At 34.3% G+C, this 19,427-nt stretch overlaps 1 protein-coding gene across 11 annotated transcripts in view; it reads right to left on the reverse strand.

Moving 5' to 3' along the window:
* The window catches only part of LOC108001532 (cAMP-specific 3',5'-cyclic phosphodiesterase), a 319,149-nt gene that overhangs the window by 174,295 nt on the left and 125,427 nt on the right, over positions 1-19,427 (reverse strand). For 4 of the 11 annotated variants that reach the window (XM_062078817.1, XM_062078825.1, XM_062078818.1 and 1 more), the window contains exon 2: positions 16,521-16,868. The exons of 6 other annotated variants lie outside the window; for them this stretch is intronic. In XM_062078817.1, the coding sequence (XP_061934801.1) occupies positions 16,521-16,654 (134 nt within the window). In that variant the 5' untranslated portion in view covers positions 16,655-16,868. Of the gene's footprint in view, positions 1-16,520; positions 16,869-19,427 lie in introns of those variants that run through there. One more of the 11 variants, XM_062078829.1, reaches the window with a different exon arrangement.

Here is a 19,427-nt window from a genome sequence, read left to right on the forward strand (position 1 = left end):
CCCGTCAAAATTGGCCAGGTGATTATATACGTTTCCCTGGAAACGTTAACTGAAAATTGCCACCTCTAAATCTCTTAATGTAAATCTCGTGTGCAGTGTCATTATCACTTTTTTCAAAGCAATAACATGCCGCAAACGCTTCCTTTGGCTATTGAAGAAAAGTTTTGAAACAGACTGTGGCATCAATGATACTTTAAAAGAGCTCTGGGATGAGTGAGACGCCATAACCGGTTAATAGATAAGTGTTCATCGTAAAAGCAACCAGTTAAAGTCATTGCTAGCGAGAGAAACTTATGAAATACCCTAATATGTTAAGGACAGGGGTTGTGAAACGATCTGGTAATCCTAACAGTTCGAATACCGTCAATGGCTTGGCAATAATTCATGGGCTGGTTTTCCTAATCGTCCAGATGTCTAATTTAAACGAAGGTAAGCAATGGCCACCTCAGGAGTCACATTTGCACATGGAGCAAGCGCAACCATTGGTCCCTCAAACCCCTTTCTGTGTACATTTTTCCTCTAGAAGCAAAGATCGAAGGAAAAACCAAGTCTTGCAATTGATATAGAAATAGAAGAAGATACTGTTAGCTATGAATAATCAAGTACCACCATTCGTTCACTCATGATATAAACGAATACCTATGGTAATAGGTGAGCAGTGACATCAATTCACCCCATTCGTATAAATATTCAAAGTTCTCGACTTGAACAATATATTTATAACGAAGAAGTTTGTCAGAGAAAGGAATTTTAATCCTCTATTTCTCAAAGATGTTTTAAAACGTCAGCATACTGTTAGATTGCTGTTATTTATTTATTCACGCTCATTTTTAAACTTGTCCTAATAATTCTTGCTAACTTTGTTCAGGATTTTCACAGCGAAACGTTTGTTATAACGCGCGAAGAAGAAATATAAAATACATTTTACACGATAATTCAAAAGCAGCGTCCCGATATTTTTTTTCTAGATACCCAGTTTTAATTGAAAGAAGGAGAGAGAGAACATGGAAAGTGGCTGGGCGCAACAATGGCGCAGTAATGATATCGTCGATATCTATATATATGAACGAAGGAAGGGAATAATGAAAACGATAGAGTGGAAAGCGTGTCACAGGAGGTTGTAGCTGGCCGGCCATCTGACATAATGACTGTAGGCGCATGGCACAATGATCACGGGGACAATGGAGTAGCAAGACAAAGGACAGGTTGCGAGTTTGCTTAAGGAAAGCGTTAAAAATAACCGAGAGGCGATGACGGATGATAGAAGAATTTACATGGTCTGGAGAAAAAGATCGGGTACAGGCGATGAACATTCCTGTCGACGCTATTTTCGTTTCTTCCTCCTCTTTTTCCGTTATCGGATTCAAGAGAAAACGAATGTCTTCGAGTCGATTGAAAAAGCAAATTCTCGTTGCTGCTAGCTTGATCTTTATCGATTTGCTTTTGCAGAATCGATAAGTAATAAAGGATACTTTTATTCCAGTTTTATACGACGTCACAACGAATACCAAGGTGACGTTATGTTAATGTAAATAGATGCGATCGTGAATTAACGACTCGGTGAGTTTCCAGATTGATTGCAGATAGATGAGAGAGAATGCACAAACAAATTAAAATTGTGCTTCTTTCTAGGGTACAGAAACAAAAATGCATCCCATATTATACGTTCAAAAATCTCTAACTCGCTCTTCGTTACATTTCTAAGAAGGAAAAATTTCTCGGTGTAATCGAACGAGCGTGCAAACATGGACGAAGCGTCGGGATGACGCAAGGATTAACAGCGATTTCTTCCGCGCAGTTTGCTATTCGCGGATGCAAATCGGCGATAATGAATGCAAGCTTGGCGACCTTTTCCACTCCCTAGGGGGAAACGAGCGATTGTTGCTGCGCGTTCCATTTTTCGAGCGATCGCCGCTCCATCGATTTTGCCCAACTTTGAACGAAAGTGAAAAAATTCTTACAAAATTCTTCGCCCGATTCCGTGACGATAAACGACGGATTTGTTAATATTTCTATTCCTACGATTCGATTCCTCATCTCAGAATTAAAAATTCGATATTGAAAATTTATTTGCTTATACGAGTGAAAATGCGATGAACGATGCAACAAGAGTTCGATTCGAATTATCAATTTTGAATATATTCGTTCGAGGGGGGATCCAACTCAATCTGTGTAATCTCTTCAATTCTTGACAAATTGCACGCCTAAACGGAGAAATTTGCGGTCCAGCGTGATACGAGCGGGGCTAAATTGGCCGGCGAAATTAACTCGGGCGAAATTATTTATTTCCACGGCTTCGCGCCGCGCGGAATAAAATTATTAAATATCTCGCGCCTCGAGTTATTCGCGCATTGAAAGCCACGGTCGAAATAAACGATAATTCGACGATGGGAAAAACAACGGAAGTGGAAATTATAATATTCCACGTTCCACTCTACAACTATTCTCGTCTGTCCGAATACAATTTATCCCCTATGAATGGCGCGCTAATTTCTAATAAATGGAGACTAGTTAGGTACGAAGAAAAAACTCCAATCTGCCGACCAAGCACATTCCAGTATTCCGCGAGCTTTGCAACCGGGCTGGCGCCTATTGGTGAACGTGCAACCCTGTGCAGGGAACGGTTCGTATCGATCCCTCAGGACCACCACAGGCCTCTCCCCCCGCCCTTCAGCTTTGCATTCTGTTTTCATCCACGAGCCGGCTACATTTCGAGTACGTGTCCTCTCCGATACGTGCAACCCCGACACGATTCCCCCGCCGAATCCATTCTTCGAGTCGGAGATCGCCATGCCACGAACGCGATGGTGGTGGTGGCACAGGGATCCAACGGGGATTTTCGCGGTTTTCCGACCGCGACACCGTCCCAATTCCCAAAATTCCTTCGAAAGAAATCCTCTCGATCGATTCGACCAGCGATAATTTCGATGATTTCGTGTTGGTTACGTTTATTCGGATAGTATAGATAGTAGTTTATTCTTCTCCGTTACTTAGTTGTTTATTGGGGATTTTTCTAGGGATTTGGTTAATTATAATAGTAAATTTATTTGCGTATCGTTATCGAAAATTTCTAGACTTTTCTCGATTTATATATTATATATATTTATATTCCGTGCATCCTTCATTTCCTTCTAAAATAATTTTGATTTGGCTACGTTTATTCGGATAGTTTGCTTAGTTTATTCTTCGTTACTTAGTTGTTTACTAGGGATTTTTCTAGGGATTCGGTTAATTATAATAGTAAATTTATTTGCGTATCGATGACAATCGTTAATTTTTCTAGACTTTTCTCGATTTATATATTATATATATTTATATTCCGTGCATCCTTCATTTCCTTTTAAAATAATTTTGATTTAGTTACGTTTATTCGGATAGTTTGTAGTTTATTCTTTTTCGTTAGTTGTTTACTAGGGATTTTTCTAGGGATTCGATTAATTATAATAGTAAATTTATTTACGTATCGTTACCGAAAATTTCTAGACTTTTCTCGATTTATATATTATATATTATATATATTTATATTCCGTGCATCCTTCATTTCCTTCTAAAATAATTTTGATTTGGCTACGTTTATTCGGATAGTTTGCTTAGTTTATTCTTCGTTACTTAGTTGTTTACTAGGGATTTTTCTAGGAATTCGGTTAATTATAATAGTAAATTTATTTGTGTATCGATGACAATCGTTAATTTTTCTAGACTTTTCTCGATTTATATATTATATATATTTATATTCCGTGCATCCTTCATTTCCTTTTAAAATAATTTTGATTTAGTTACGTTTATTCGGATAGTTTGTAGTTTATTCTTTTTCGTTACTTAGTTGTTTACTAGGGATTTTTCTAGGGATTCGGTTAATTATAATAGTAAATTTATTTGCGTATCGTTACCGAAAATTTCTAGACTTTTCTCGATTTATATATTATATATTATATATATTTATATTCCGTGCATCCTTCATTTCCTTCTAAAATAATTTTGATTTGGCTACGTTTATTCGGATAGTTTGCTTAGTTTATTCTTCGTTACTTAGTTGTTTACTAGGGATTTTTCTAGGGATTCGGTTAATTATAATAGTAAATTTATTTACGTATCGTTGAAAATTTCTAGACTTTTCTCGATTTATATATTATATATTATATATATTTATATTCCGTGCATCTTCCATTTCCTTCTAAAATAATTTTGACTTGGCTATTCGGATAGTTTGCATATTTATTTTTCTCGCCATTTCGACATCGCTTCACGAACAAAGTTGGAGAGATATATTTTCATTACTTTTCTTATTCTTCTCCGTTACTTGGTTGTTTACTAGGGATTTTTCTAGGGATTCGATTAATTATAATAGTAAATTTATTTGCGTATCGATGGCAATCGTTAATTTTTCTAGACTTTTCTCGATTTATATGCTACATACTATATACATTTATATAAAGATGTGAAAAAAATAAAGATGTAGGCAAGAATAATTCACATCGTTTAACGGATCAAAAATTCGTATATTCTGTGCATCCTCCATTTCCTCCTAAAATAATTCTTTTAAAATCAAAAAAATTTCAACCGAGGCTTGAAAATACAGAATTCAATTTTAAAGTTTCCTTCCTTCCTTCCTTCCTTCCTTCCTTCCTTCCTCCCTCTCTCCTTCCCTTTCAAGTAACGAAACGAGATAGAATTAGTACGAAATATACCGGGTAATGAAAATATATCTCTCCAACTTCGTTCGCGAAGCGATGTTGAAATGACGAAGCTTCTGTGGATGCTTCTTTATCTCGTTGCAATGCGCAAAACACGGGCTATGAGGAACGAGCAACTATAAATACCACGAGTTAATAAAACGATGCCGCTCCGGTGTTCTTGACCCCTAGAAACGCCCGGTTACGTACCGGGTGTCCATTCAGTTACGGCTCGTACGAATATACATATATATATATATATATATATATATATTTATTTATTTATTTATATGTGTGAATTTATATGCAATCCTTGAACGTTTATACGTGGAAGATTTATGGATTATTCATTTTTTTTTTCTTCTTCAATCTTTGCATCGAATCTATGTTTCAGATATGTAATAATACGTAATAATAGGCGAGCTATTACTATATCATATATTATAAAATTATTCAAACATCGCGAATTAAATATGCAGAGGATATTTTGCTAGACTGTACCGTAGGATGATTATTCATTAATTTTTTCCTCCCAACTTCTACGCTTTTCATGGAAACGTTTAAATATGTAGATTAAGTTTTTAAAAAGTCTTCTTTTAACCATTAATTTTTTCCCCCATTTTTTTCTTTTTTTACATTTCTTTACCGTGATATTTGTTATAATCAGCTACCAGGTATATACCAGGTATTTTGTGTCATTAAAGAACCGAGATTTCAAGGAAATTTATATTTTTCTTTTTTAAATTACAAATGATGAATAATAAACATCGAAGAGTATTATTATGGCAACTATATTTAAATATTTTAAAAAAGTTTCTTTTTTTAAAAAAATTCCTCAAATAGAAACGTTGAATTGAATTTTTCTCTCTTTTTTTTTATGTTGAGAAAAAAATTGAATTTCGTTTGGTTACGTGAAATTTACCGTGACAAATGATCCAATTTCCTCCGAGTGAGAAAAAAAATGTTTTTTGTAAATTCGTTTTCTTTCTTTCTCTCTTTTTTTTTTATATATATATATTTGCAAGCTATTCGAAAGTTGCTGAGATGTTATAAAAGCTCGAATCGTGACAATTTTTACTCACGTTGAGATACCGCTATGTACACGTGTAATGAAAGACGGAGAACTCACCTGGAACAGAAAAGAGGGATTCGTGTGAAAATTGTCATATCTCATTATTCTATTCATAAAAACTTTCATTCGTTCAAATCTTTCGTATTTAACATTATAATTAAAACGAAACTGGATTATTTAACCGGATGAAATAATACAACTGGAGGAAAAATATTTCTCCACGTTACGATTAATAAAAGAAGAATATATTCTCGAAATATTTTTCAAAATTATTTATCGCGAACCGGTTCGAAAAATGCTCGATTGAAAAATTGATCAATTTCCTCCTGCATCCTGCAACCCATTCCTCGCACAATTTTTCCACGTCAAATTAAAAGCAAAATGCCAAAAAAGCAGAGGAATGAAAAAAGAGAGAAAAAGGATCTCGACGAAGATATCAAAGCGCATATCGTGGATATGCAATCACGTGGTTCAAATTTTTATCCAAAGATGCGAATCCCAGTTTCGCTCTTCACCTCGAGCAATTTTCACTTCAACTTTTTCCAACGCGCGTATTGTTTCTCTTTTCGAGTAGAGATAAAAAGAAAAAAAAAAAAACGAGACGAGGAAGAAGCAGGTGATCCGAATTGGAGCGTGGCCTTGAACGAGCCACGGCCTTTGACTTCCGTCTCGAGGGAGGATGTGCAGGATAAATAGGCGAAGCCATAGAGGAGGCTAAGAAAGCCGGCCGAAATCGATATTCCCTGGATTTCATCGGTGTCGTCCTTCGAAGGGAGCTCGATTCAGGATTCACCAGTTTCCTCAGCTTCACCGTCTCCACTTGCAAAGAAGGCGTCTTATTTCGAGGATATAAAAAGCTGGATTACGAGGCTTCGAGGCTCATCCCATTGATCTTTTTCGCCTCCGGATTTTTCTCCCACCAATTTTCATTCCCTTCCGCGAAATTACAAATTAAATTTTTATTTAGAAATAAAGGATAAAGGATTTTTAGTTGATTTTGAATCGCTGCTCTTCATTAAGTCACTTGAGATTAATCATATGCGAAATTTTCCTAGTTCGATAAATAATTTGATCGATAAACAACGATTGACAAATGAATCTTCACTATCATCATCAAAGAACGCTAGAAACTTAGTGTATATAGATTTACTTGAAAACCAAGAATCACCAAAACCAAGAATATTAGGACAGAGTTAGAAAAAAATTAGATTTTAATTGTTATAATAAAGCCAATATTTCCTCAAAAATAAATCAGAGGAGTTTCACACCGATTCCTTAAGAACACAACTGGAGAAGGTAAATGGAGACTCGACTCGATTGACACGCTAATAAACACTTTTCGTATGAAAAACGAGATCTCCCGGAAGAAATTAACCGCGAGAAGAAGGATTCGCGACGAGATAATAAACGGCGAGAATCGAGAGAGTCTTCTCTCCTCGAGGAGCAGGCAACGGCCAACAGGTATACAGAGATATAAACAGGCTGAAACGGATCCTACGTCCGTGAGAGGAAGGGATTGGGGACAAGTGTATCCTCCTATTTCCCTATTTCTCGAGGACCGTCTAAAACTCTCTCGACTTCCATTCCACTCTCGATCTCCGACGATTAAATGGAGGAATCCTAAGTCGAGGTGTGCGTCGATCAAAAAGCTCCGTTAATCTTAAACTCGAGTCGATATTTTGTGAGAAGGAAAGAAAAATTAAATTAATCCCAGGAAGAGTGGAATCTTTCTATTAGAAGTTGTTGATGAACGTGTTGTAAATAGGGAAGATGCAACTTTTGATATAATTTTGAAGTTTTTTCCTCGAATGATGATTTTAAAATTGAGAGTACAAAAATTCTTGCACAAAGTGTGTGAATTAAAATAGAAAATGGGGTTATGTAACGACATAACCTCAAAATTTGCGGAGCGAGAAGTAGAAAGGTAGGAGGAGAGGCTCGTAATTAATTCTGTCTGTCAAAAGCATTCGTCTTATGATGAAAAGAGGAACGAAATCAATTGCCAATTCGGATTTAAAAAAATTCGTCTTATGGAAGAAAGAAAATTTCTTCGAAGAAAGAATATAGAATTTTAAAAGGAGGATGCATGAAAACCGTATCCTTACGGTTCATGAATTACATGAGAAAGAGCAGTCGTTGCATGATATTACCAAGTACACGAAGCTAAAAGTTTTAAAATACGTAGAATTTTAACAAAGACAAATTTCGCAACGAATCACTGAAATTATTTTGTTTAAAATTAAAATTCCTTTATATATATATATATTTCATAGTTGATTGTTAAAAAGGGAATTAAAAAGATATATTCAATTTTGAAATTAACAATATTTCATTGTTCATATAATAGGATTGATAATTATAAGAGTAATAACTTTTTTTAAGCTCAATTGGAGGATATTTAATAATAATTTCTCTTTCGTGGATTAAGATCACTTGGATTATTCTTCCTTTAGTGAATATAATTTACTAGCTAAACAAATAACCGTTTGATATTTATTAATAAAGGTATACTTAACCTTATACCCCCTTTATTTTCATCTTTATCGTGTTCATCAAATATACGTTCGCCAATTTCGTTAAACTTAGTCGAAGTGAAATCAACGATTCGTTCGGTCTCCCGATTTAAAGTAAGAATAAAGGAAGAAACTACCTTACAAAATACTTGCAGCATAAAAGAGACATCGCTCCTCGAATATTATCCTCGAAAACAAATATTCGGCGGAGAATATTCAACGAGAGGAAGAAATGAAATTTCGATCGAAGACGATGGACGCTGATCGACCATGATCGATGCACCTCGTATACACGAGTTAGAAATTCAATTTCGTTTCACCCATCTACGTGGCCAAGGAAGGGTCTCTCGTTTCTTTCTCGACGTGGCACAAAGGAACCCTTCGAGAGTTCTGTTTCTCTCTCTCTCTCTCTCTTCGCGAAGCAGCACGCGTGCTTCAATGATGATAGCTTCTTTGTGGCCGGTGCATTTTATGCATTTAGTTTAGCAACGCCGATCGAGCTTATCGATTTCATCGGTTGCGGTGTATTGTTATTCGACACTAAGCGGCAACGCGCGTGTATTATTTATCGGTATTATGTATCGGGTGTCTCGAAACGAATCGAGATAATTGTTTATCCTTTGTTATTTAGCTTTGTTATCTACCATTTTATACATCTTAGTCACGTATAACGCGACTAAGGAATTAAGTATTTAAAATTATGGCAATTATCTTTCGTTTTATCGTTGCCTTTATTTTTTTCATTCGAAAAATTTTGTCAAACGATTACTTTGGAACGGATTATTCCAAGTGTTTAAAATATTTAAAATTATGGTAATTATCTTTCGTTTTGTTGTTGTTGTTTTTCTTTTCATTCGAAAAATTTTGTCAAACAATTACTTTGGAACGGATTATTCCAAGTATTTAAAATATTTAAAATTATGGTAATTATCTTTCGTTTTGTTGTTATTTTTCTTTTCATTCGAAAAATTTTGTCAAACGTTTCGATTATTATTAAAATTTTGGAACGGATTATTCCAAGTATTTAAAATATTTAAAATTATTATATTAAGTATTTAAAATTAAGTAAGTATTTAAAATTATTTATAAAAGTATTTAAAATTAAGTAAGTATTTAAAATTAAGTATAGTATTAAAATTAAGTATTTAAAATTATAGTAATTATCTTTTGTTTTGTTATTGTTGTTTTTCTTTTCATTCGAAAAATTTTGTCAAACGTTTCGATTATTATTAAAATTTTGGAACGGATTATTCCAAGTATGTAAAATATTAAAATTATTATATAAAATTAAGTATTTAAAATTATAATAATTATCTTTCGTTTTGTTATTGTTGTTTTTCTTTTCATTCGAAAAATTTTGTCAAACGTTTCGATTATTAGCTTTGGAACGGATTATTCCTGGATTTCTGCTCTCGGATAGAATTTCGAGGTTGAAAAATGATTTTCTTCCATTTCGATATTCGCGAATGGATGAACGTGTCTTTTCACGTCGAAAAAATTATTCGGTTCGAATACGATTCTTTATTATTCCAGTCTCTTTTTCTCTTTTTTTTAATCTCGCTCTTTTGTTCAGATATCGTACAACAGTTCGAGTAACTTTTCTCCCATTGTTGCTTCGAAAGATTTATCTATCTTTATCTTAGAGATTTAATCTCTCTTTCTCTCTCTCTCTCTCTCTTTGCCATAATAATCCTTTTCTCGTATCTCTCTTGACCCATAAGAGAGATTATTGTAATGGAAAATTGAACGAACGAGCAAAGACGATTATATTTCATAGCATAGGTGGATTACACTTTCCGTAGTTATTATTTTTATCTACTCTTACTCGTGTAATTATCAGTAAACAATGCGTTTTATATATAGGACATCGTGTTAACATAAGCAGGGCTCACGCGTTCCAAGAGAAGAGGAAGAAACGGAAGAAAATCGATATCCATTATCGTGGAAACTTTTCCAGAAAAAGAACTCCAATAACGTCCTCATCACCCTCGTTCGATCGGCCCTTATTTCAATACAACGAAAGAGAGATCGAATCACAAAAATTTACAAATTTCTTCCCCAATTTTGATTTGACAATTGAGAAATTTCCAATTTCTTTCGAACACGAATTGAATCAATTTTTATCGAAAAATAATTAATTTCGATTCGGTTGCGAATGCAACCACGTGACTTTGCAACAATAAATCGTTAATTAATTAACCGAGACAAGTCTCTGGAAAGAATGACAATGAGAATGAAAGATAATCGACAAAAATCCACTCTAACGATCAAACGGGCCGAAATCCTCCAGTTAATAACCACTTTTGTTTCGACAAGCGTCGAGCAACGTCCATTAAACCCGGCGTCCCGATTTCGGATGTGAACAGATTTGCGGACAAATCCATTATTGGCCGATGAATCGAACGAGTCGAAATTAATTGCCTCGATTTATTTCAACGCGAGGATTAACGAAGAGGGTTGAACATATTAACAAGCGCCTATTATTTGAGAAAAATAATCTCGAGACAACGAGTTCAGGCTAATAATGATTTTATCGCGTTTCGAGTGTAAGTAATTGATCGATCTCGTTTTTGGAAACGTTTTGGAGAACATTTGATCCAGAATAGCAGTTGAAAACGTTATATTATTTGAAAAAGAGATTAGAAGGATTTTTGTTTTAGATATAAAAAAGTAAACAGCGTTTTAATTCGTTTTTCTTTTCCCTCTCATTACATAATTATTAATTGATCTCGTTTTGAAAACGTTTTGGAGAACATTTGATCCAAAATAGCAGTTGAAAACTTTATATTATTTGAAAAAGAGATTAGAAGGATTTTTTTTAATATAATAAAGTAAACAAGCGTTCTAATTCGTTTTTCTTTTCTTTTTTCAAATCAGTTTCTATTTTCTCTCTCATTACATAATTATTAATTGATCTCGTTTTGAAAACATTTTGAGAACATTTGATCCAGAATAGCAGTTGAAAAAGAGTTATATTATTTGAAAAAGAGATAGATAAAAAAAAAAAAAATGTTTTAATTCATTTCTTCGTATTTTATATTTTCTTTTCTTTTTTCAAATCAGATTCGTTTCTATTTTCCCTCTTATCACATAATTATTACGGTGTAAATTTCCAAGTGACAGCTGGTCGATAATATCATTCGATATTTATAACGATATTCAATTGTAAATTAAATTATTATAAATTTAATTTGCGGAACGATATTGCAACGTTGCGAACACGCGTCATATTTGAGACATATTTTTAATTGAAATATTATTATTATTCAATACATTAAACGAGAATCGATAATATTTATGAAATCTTACGAATCTCATAGATTGAAATTGTGAATAATAATTATTCGATGGAAGATATAATAAAAATAATAAAAAATCTTGGAGGAACAACTTGGAAAATCTCTCTTAATAATATCTCGAAAAAATGAGTTGTTCAACGATCTCGAAAAAGGAAAAAGCAAGTTAAATTATCCAATAATTACAACAGAAAAAAGAAACGCAGGAGTGGAGGAAAATGTATAATTTCCAACATGACGATATCCCATCTTGTTATAAGAAACAAGAGGCTAAGGTTGGAAATCTATTAATGCTTATATTTTTTTCTTCTTCTTCTTTTTTTTTTTTTAAAGATATGAAAAGGTAAAAAGTTAATGGAGACTCGAAGAGACTCATAAACTTGAGGGGAAGTTCAGTGGCGTGCATCGAGCAAACTTCGAGCCTTCGAAAGGCCTGTGCAGTTTAACATAGTTAATTAATTTGTGTTCGAAAGTGGGGCGAATGGCGTATCCGTGGAACGTGTTTTACAACGGGAGTAAGCCAATTCCAATAATTCAAATAAATAGATTAATTTTATATATCGTGTATATACTTGATGAATACTATAATTGTGCAAGATCCAGGCTGATTCGTTTAATAATTTTCAATCAAGTTCAACGAGGTGGCGGAGTTGAACAAATATTTTAATTTTTTATTATTCGTTATATCTTAATCTCGACACGATATATTTATAAGATTTTTTTTTATTTTAAATAAAGAAATTATGTATTTCGCGTTTATTTTTCGTTTAAACGAGGAACGAGATGCGGTAAATACGTATAAATAATTTTATTATTTTTTCATCGTAGCTAATTTAACGTCCATTTTATTCATTTTCCTTTACATTCATTATCGTGACAGAATCTAATTGGTTTATGAATTTATATTCCTCGGCCATTTTATTTCTTTATGACCCAGATTCGTTGAGTAGTAAGAGGCAGTCGTATGTTAAATTGATTTATCCATCGAATTATCTTCATCTCTTTCTTTAAAAACGTCGATTTTTTTTTTAACAATTTTCTAAATATTCCTACTCGTCCACTCATTATGCCTGGTTTCGATGCACAATCTTCTATCTTTATAACGAGATTTATTTGTCGTCAATAAAAGCAAAAGTGTAATTATAAAATTTGTGCTCCACAATTTGTTACAAAAAGTATTTCTAATCTCGCAACACTTTTGTGGATATTCTTTCCAAAACCTAAAAATATATTATATAAAATTGTAAATAATATTATTTAAAATATTCAATATTGTAAAATAAAATTCGCAACACAAAGAAATTTTGATAAAACTTTTAAAAAAAATTAAAAATACCAAAATTGTACTGTTTCCTGCAACTTTTCTGTAAAATTCTAAATAACAAAATAGTAAATTAAACATCATGTATAATGTACAATGTATAATAACGAAAAAATGTTTCTTCTTTTCTATGAAATTATAAATAACATAATTTAAAATATTCCCCCTCGTTCGAGATTATAAAATGAAAGATAATTTATTGTAATAACTTTACAATGTATTACACAAAATTTTGATAAAACTTTTAAATAACATTCTTAACAACATTCAAAAAATTAAAAATACCAAAATTGTACTGTTTCCTGCAACTTTTCTATAAAATTCTAAATAATACAACTTGTTCAAAATAGAGAAAAAAAAAGTAATAAATTAAACATCATGTATAATGTACACGATTTCTTCTTTTCTATAAAATTATAAATAACATAATTTAAAATATTCCCCCTCGTTCGAGATTATAAAATGAAAGATACACAATCCATTATAATTTTACAGCGCAGAAGCTCGATAAAACTTTTGAAATGAAAATGATGAGTAGCAAAATTACGGTATTTATATAAATTTTGTTCATAAAGAATTTATAATAACCCCCAATATCACTACCCAAATTATACACTTCTCCTTTGTCTCCTTTATACCCCTAAAGGGTCCAAAGAGGACAAAACAGATCCACCAAGCGTGACCAGAATTACGCCACGGCACAAACAGTATCATAACGCTTTTGAGATGTACACAACTACGTCTAACAATTAATATACGGTACACGTGGCTGCGCGCCTCTCTGGAGTCCACTAACTTTGGCAAACAGGATCGTTTTCAATTGGGAAAAGCAAGTGGCAGAAGCGCAGTTGGCGCGCATGGGCGGTCCCGGAATCGTGTTAGGCTAGATGTTTCTTCAATTATGATTTATACAATAGCAGCGCTGGTGTTGTAACGAGCCATCCGATACGCGTTTGTCGTTCAAACGAGCCGCATGCTTTAATTTTGAAATTAAAGCCTCCAATAACAAGGATGGCCCATAACGATTAATCTTTTATTCTTCTTCGAAAAAGAACGGTTGGTCGAGTTTTTATCGTGATTTTATATCCTCCTCGACTGGGGCCTAGCGATAAAATGGAAATTCGAAACTTTTATTACGGTTGTTAACCAAAAAAAGGAATTTAAGGATATAACTATTTTCCATCAGTGACTTTACAACTTCAATAAAATTGAAGAAAATTATACAAGTATCGTAGTGGATGATAATACTACCACTATTACTAGCATTATAAATTTTCTGCATTTCATGTCAGTCGTGTTGCTCCTTACACCGCTGAGTAACGTCTTTTCCTGGCAGAAAGGCCATGATCTCCGTGTCTGAGAATCTCGAATAGTCTTATCGAGGATTTCCTGCCTGTCGAGGAAATGGGAAGGAAAAGGGGGAGGAAACAGGGAGGTGAGAAAAAGCTTTATCAAGTTTCGTCTCTGGATGTTCCAGAGGGGAAAGATGGCGAAGACTCTTGGAGAGGAAACAGTTAACTGGACGATCTTCTAATTGTTTTTTCGTTACTTACTTTCCAAGAGATTGAGACTAATTTTTAACGATGGAAGGATAAATCGAATAAAAGTTCGATAAAAGTTCTCTCATCTCTTAATTAAATAAAATTTTTAGAATTCGATAGATTTCGAAACGATAGATATTTCTTTATCTCTACGATAAATTCTACAATTTGATCGATGAATTATCGTGGGGAGAAATTTAAAATTCTTTGAAAATTGTTTCTTCTTTTTTACTTTTTCTTTTTGGCTTCGAATCGAGACGTTTATTCGCGAGTTTTCACCGGGAGATTCAACGGTTTGATTAAAAAAAAGGGTTAATTAATCTTGCTTCAAACGGCGAGCGGCCTTTCAGAAAAGGAAATTCAACGATTTACTGTAACCGCAATCAAACTGATTGAGCGATTCTGGTGAATGGATCGAATTGATCGTTGCCTAGACGAGCAAACAAGATAAATAAAGCTTCGATTCCTCACCTAAAAATTCCCAATCGATTCCAATGTGCCTGGAAAAAGAAAACTTTGCATGGACAAAAAGGAGAAAAAAGAAAAATTCATAAAATTGAATTTCTCTATCTTGCATAGTTTCAATTCCAATTATCCTGAAACCATATCCTAAATGTTACCATCCAATCACGTCACTTTTATCGTTATTGCGACTAAATGTTCCGAACCTTCGTCTCAACGACTCGAATTTCGATGCAAGCTTCGACTTTGATAAATACGAACGTGTATATGTATATAATACACTTTTCGCTTTAAAATTCCACGAAATTGAAATTCAATTTCCCTCGACAGGCGAGGGGAAAAGCATTTCTCTCGATCTCAGACCTTGACAGATCTCCATAATAATGGGGCAATGCACGGTCGAGGTGTTCGTATCGACGATTCTGACGATTGCAGAAGCATTGCTATTCTTTCGCAACGTTGATTTCTCGCTATTCCTTCGCCTTTGTATGCATATATTTTCGTGTAAAACGAGGCCTCTCCAACGCGTTATTTGTCGCGATAAATTTCGTGTAAATTTCTGAAAAATTAACTTTTTCGAGAAGCACAGCAAGCCAATATATATTGAGTTGATTTTATAGTATTGAAAATATACAATAAATATATACATATATATTTTATTAAAATCAAATATTGAACAATATAATTCCAACTATTTTATAAATTGCAGAAAGTATATAAAGTTATCAGAGAAAACTCGATGGCTATGTTCGTCAACATTTTGTTGGACTTTTTCTCGAGGAGGAAGGCTCCAAAAATAGGATAAAAAATAAAAGCTAGCCGACAAATCTACGATCAACGATAATTCTAATTTTAAATTATATCACGCGAGTGATATATTTAAAAGAATTTTCTCATTGTATCCATTTTATTTTTATCTTAAAATTAACACGTTGTTTATATACTTTCTCTAGATTTAACAATTTCTTAATGGATCAGATATTTTAATCTTTCCTTTATTTTTTTTAAATATACGAATTTTTAAAACTTTCAATGTATCGTTTGGAGTCAAATTGAGGAGAGATTGTTCTTTTGCGTAAGATCTCGTAACGAAGCGTGAAAACAGGGAACTTTGGTTTTAGGTTAGGTCAGGTTAATTAATTTAACCGTTAATTCTGAAACTGATACTCGGAAAGAAATTTAGAAATGGAAGAATGGAACTCAAATAATCAATAATAATCAATATCATTTACGACGATATCTAAACCCTCGGATACGCAAAGGAACGAACCAAGAAAATCAGAATAGGAAAACGACACTTTTCTTGCCACAATTCTACTACACAATTTTACCTATAGAAGCAGTATTTGCTATTACTTCAAGATTTGCTCATCGATTAGTTACAGGATTAAAAATTCATTATAATATTTCTTAATGTAAATACCTCTTTCCCTCAAAATTTTTTAGGATTAATACCACGATATTCATATTATTGAAATTCAATCTCACCAAATGGATATTCAATAATTTCATATTTACACAATATTTGCAAACCACGCTCCCGATTATTTAAATTTTCTTACCAACGTCCTCCACGATCCATTCCCCGATAAACCCATCGATCTGCACGAAATTGGCAGCTAGAGAGACGAAGCAGACTCACCCGCATATCCACGAGTGCCTCCTTCTGGGCACGTTGCTCTGCGGGACGAGCAACAGGGGCGCCGTGCCCCTGTTGTTCCCCCCGCCTCCGTCGCCCGCCGGAAGCCTGAGCTCCGGTACCTGAAGGCTGCTCATGTCCGCGCCGCGTTCACCACGCCACGACAACGCCACCTCTTCGTCTTCTCCGCTTCCTGGACACCGTTTCCTCGACCGGGCATCACTGATCCCTCGCCTGGATCCCCGCCAATATCCGGCTCGCCGTGCCAACTTCCACGGCTACGGGAGAGGCATGGCTGATCCCTGCACCACGGATGCCTCTCGCCACGCCTGGCATCCGGTCAGGAGACGACTGCGCACGTTAAACGCCGTTTTCAACAAATGTTTGTCTATACACATGCGTATGTACTCGCCTTTGTCGAACCCTTTGTAAGAGGCGCCTTTTGTCACGTGGAAATAGGGTAATTGGAGGGGTGGAAGGGGGTGGTGGGGATTACTGCTATGTGTAATGATTAATTAATTAATTTTGGAACGAAGGAATGATTAAGTAGTAGTGTTTGTTTTATTAAATTATGTTAAAAATTACTAAATGTTTGATTCGGATGTGTGTAGAGGAGTAGTTTCGGGAATAGTTTCATCCCTCTCTCGATTGCTTTTTTTTAGAGAGAAGGGGAGGATGTAATTTCAGCTCCTTACAAAGGGTTGAAAGTGGAATATTCGGCTGAATGCGCGGCAATTCATGCCGATTCTTTCTTTCTTATACCGGATGGTACCAGTGCTGTGGGCCACGTTTCCATCGCGTTTCATTTTATTCGGGTTGGGGGAGGCTCGCAATTTCCCCCCCTTGCTTTACGTTTCTTTCTTCCTTTTTTTGCAAAAAGCTTCGTTTTTACGAAAATTCACCCCCAATTTCGTTCACTTTGGGGTTACTTTACGGGGGACAAGCATAAATCATTAGACAGGTCGAGTCTAAATCCTTCAGGCGAGTGTTAAGTCTTTCCTATTCGATTAGAGAGTGAGTCTTTTTCTAGAGTAATTGCTGATAAATTAATAAATTTTTCGACTCGAAAATTACTCGATACTCGAAACGACGAATGCATTCTTCGCTCGATCAAAGATATCTCTTAAGAAGCGAATGGTTGGAGAATGGAGATTGAGGGGTGAGAAGGGAGTGGGATTAAGGAGCGAAAGATCGGCGTTGACCGTCCCCAAGCGAAAGTACAAGTCAGCTAGAAACGTTTGATCGACCGTGACACGGCTCACGACGGGCAAATAGGCCATCGACTAATTCGCCCTTTTCGAGATCAGTCTCCCGTTCACCAGCATCCGCTTTGGTTTCCTTTTAATTAACGTCAACCTTTGCCAAAATTGGCGCCCTTTCCTCGAATTACAAACATTTTCCTGTCCTATTCTGTATATAATTTCGTCTATTTCGTTCTACTCAATTTTTCGAGCTAAGAGATTAATTCAAGGGAATATGATATAATTAAAATGAATCTCGTGTTTGGAAAATTTATAATAAACCGTTGTCCTGTTGAGGAATTATTTTTCTGTCGATTGTTCCAGAGAAATGTATAGTCAAGTTGGATAATTTCAAGAAGGGGGAAGCTTGAAATTTTCGACTGTTTTTTTGTTCTTTTCGCAAGGATTTGCGGAATTTTCTCGTACGTGAGATTTAATCGAATTCCGAAAACCATGAAGCGATAAAATTTCTGCTTGAAACTTGATTGCGCGCAACGGAAAGTGGATTCGAATCGCTGTTTGACGGAATTTCCAGGGGAATTCCGTGGACGATAAGGATAAGAATTTGCGGTTCGAATAAGTCGCGTTTGGAATGCGAATTTCAAAGGTGTGGACGGGATTTTTATGGAATTTTTATGTTTTCTTCTGCGATTACAATTCAAAATTCTTTTCCAATTGTTCTCTTCGAGTATTACACTAGCTTCTCCAATCACTATGGAAAATATTATGTATAAAATAATTCCATTTCTCGAATTAATATACATATATATATATTTATTTTCTTCGTCATTGTGTTCAGGATTATCAGAAATTCTTTTTCCAAGAAACATCGCTAATCAATTTTTTCTCCTCAAATATTTGGAATTTTTATGCAACGATTACATCTTTAAATATATTATCTTCTCAAACCATTACATTAAATGTATAAAATAATTCTATTTCTCGAATTAATATACATATATATATATATATTTATTTTCTTCTTCATTGTGTTCAGAGTTACCAGAAATTCTTTTTCCAATTTTTTCTTCATCCATGCATCAAAGAAACAATCAATTTTTTCTCCTCAAATATTTAGAATGCTCGAATCTTTAAATATATTATTTTCCCAAATCATTATTCATTAATATATATATATTTATATATATATATATATATATATATATATATATATATATATATATATTTATTTTCTTCATTGTTATCAGAAATCCTCTTGGATTTTCCAATTTTTACTCAATTTTGCCACCCTTGTCCCAATCTACAATACATCAAAGAAACAACTTCAAATCAATTTCTAATAATCTCTCTTAATCAATTCACATCCTCGTCCAACTCGAAAATCATAACTAAACAATTGATAGAATTTTGGAATTTCTCTCATCATCGACTAACCATCAAATTGTTTCATCATGAGGATCACGAACGAAGATGAAACTCTGGAACAAAGGACGAGAAAAATTTTCAATCCCTTCGATTGAAATTCATCTTCGAGTGGAACTCATCGATACGGATGACGATCGATGAAATTTCGCCCCGAATGGAATTAGTATGCGCAAAGTGCGCCGATTACAAGCCGAGAGAAGGGGGAGGCTCTACTTTGGAGAATGCACAAAGCAGTTAGACCCAATCGAACATAAAGCTATCACGATGATCCGGGGTCGACGAC

The sequence above is a fragment of the Apis cerana genome, linkage group LG8 (assembly GCF_029169275.1).
Source record: "Apis cerana isolate GH-2021 linkage group LG8, AcerK_1.0, whole genome shotgun sequence".
NCBI lineage: Eukaryota > Metazoa > Arthropoda > Insecta > Hymenoptera > Apidae > Apis > Apis cerana.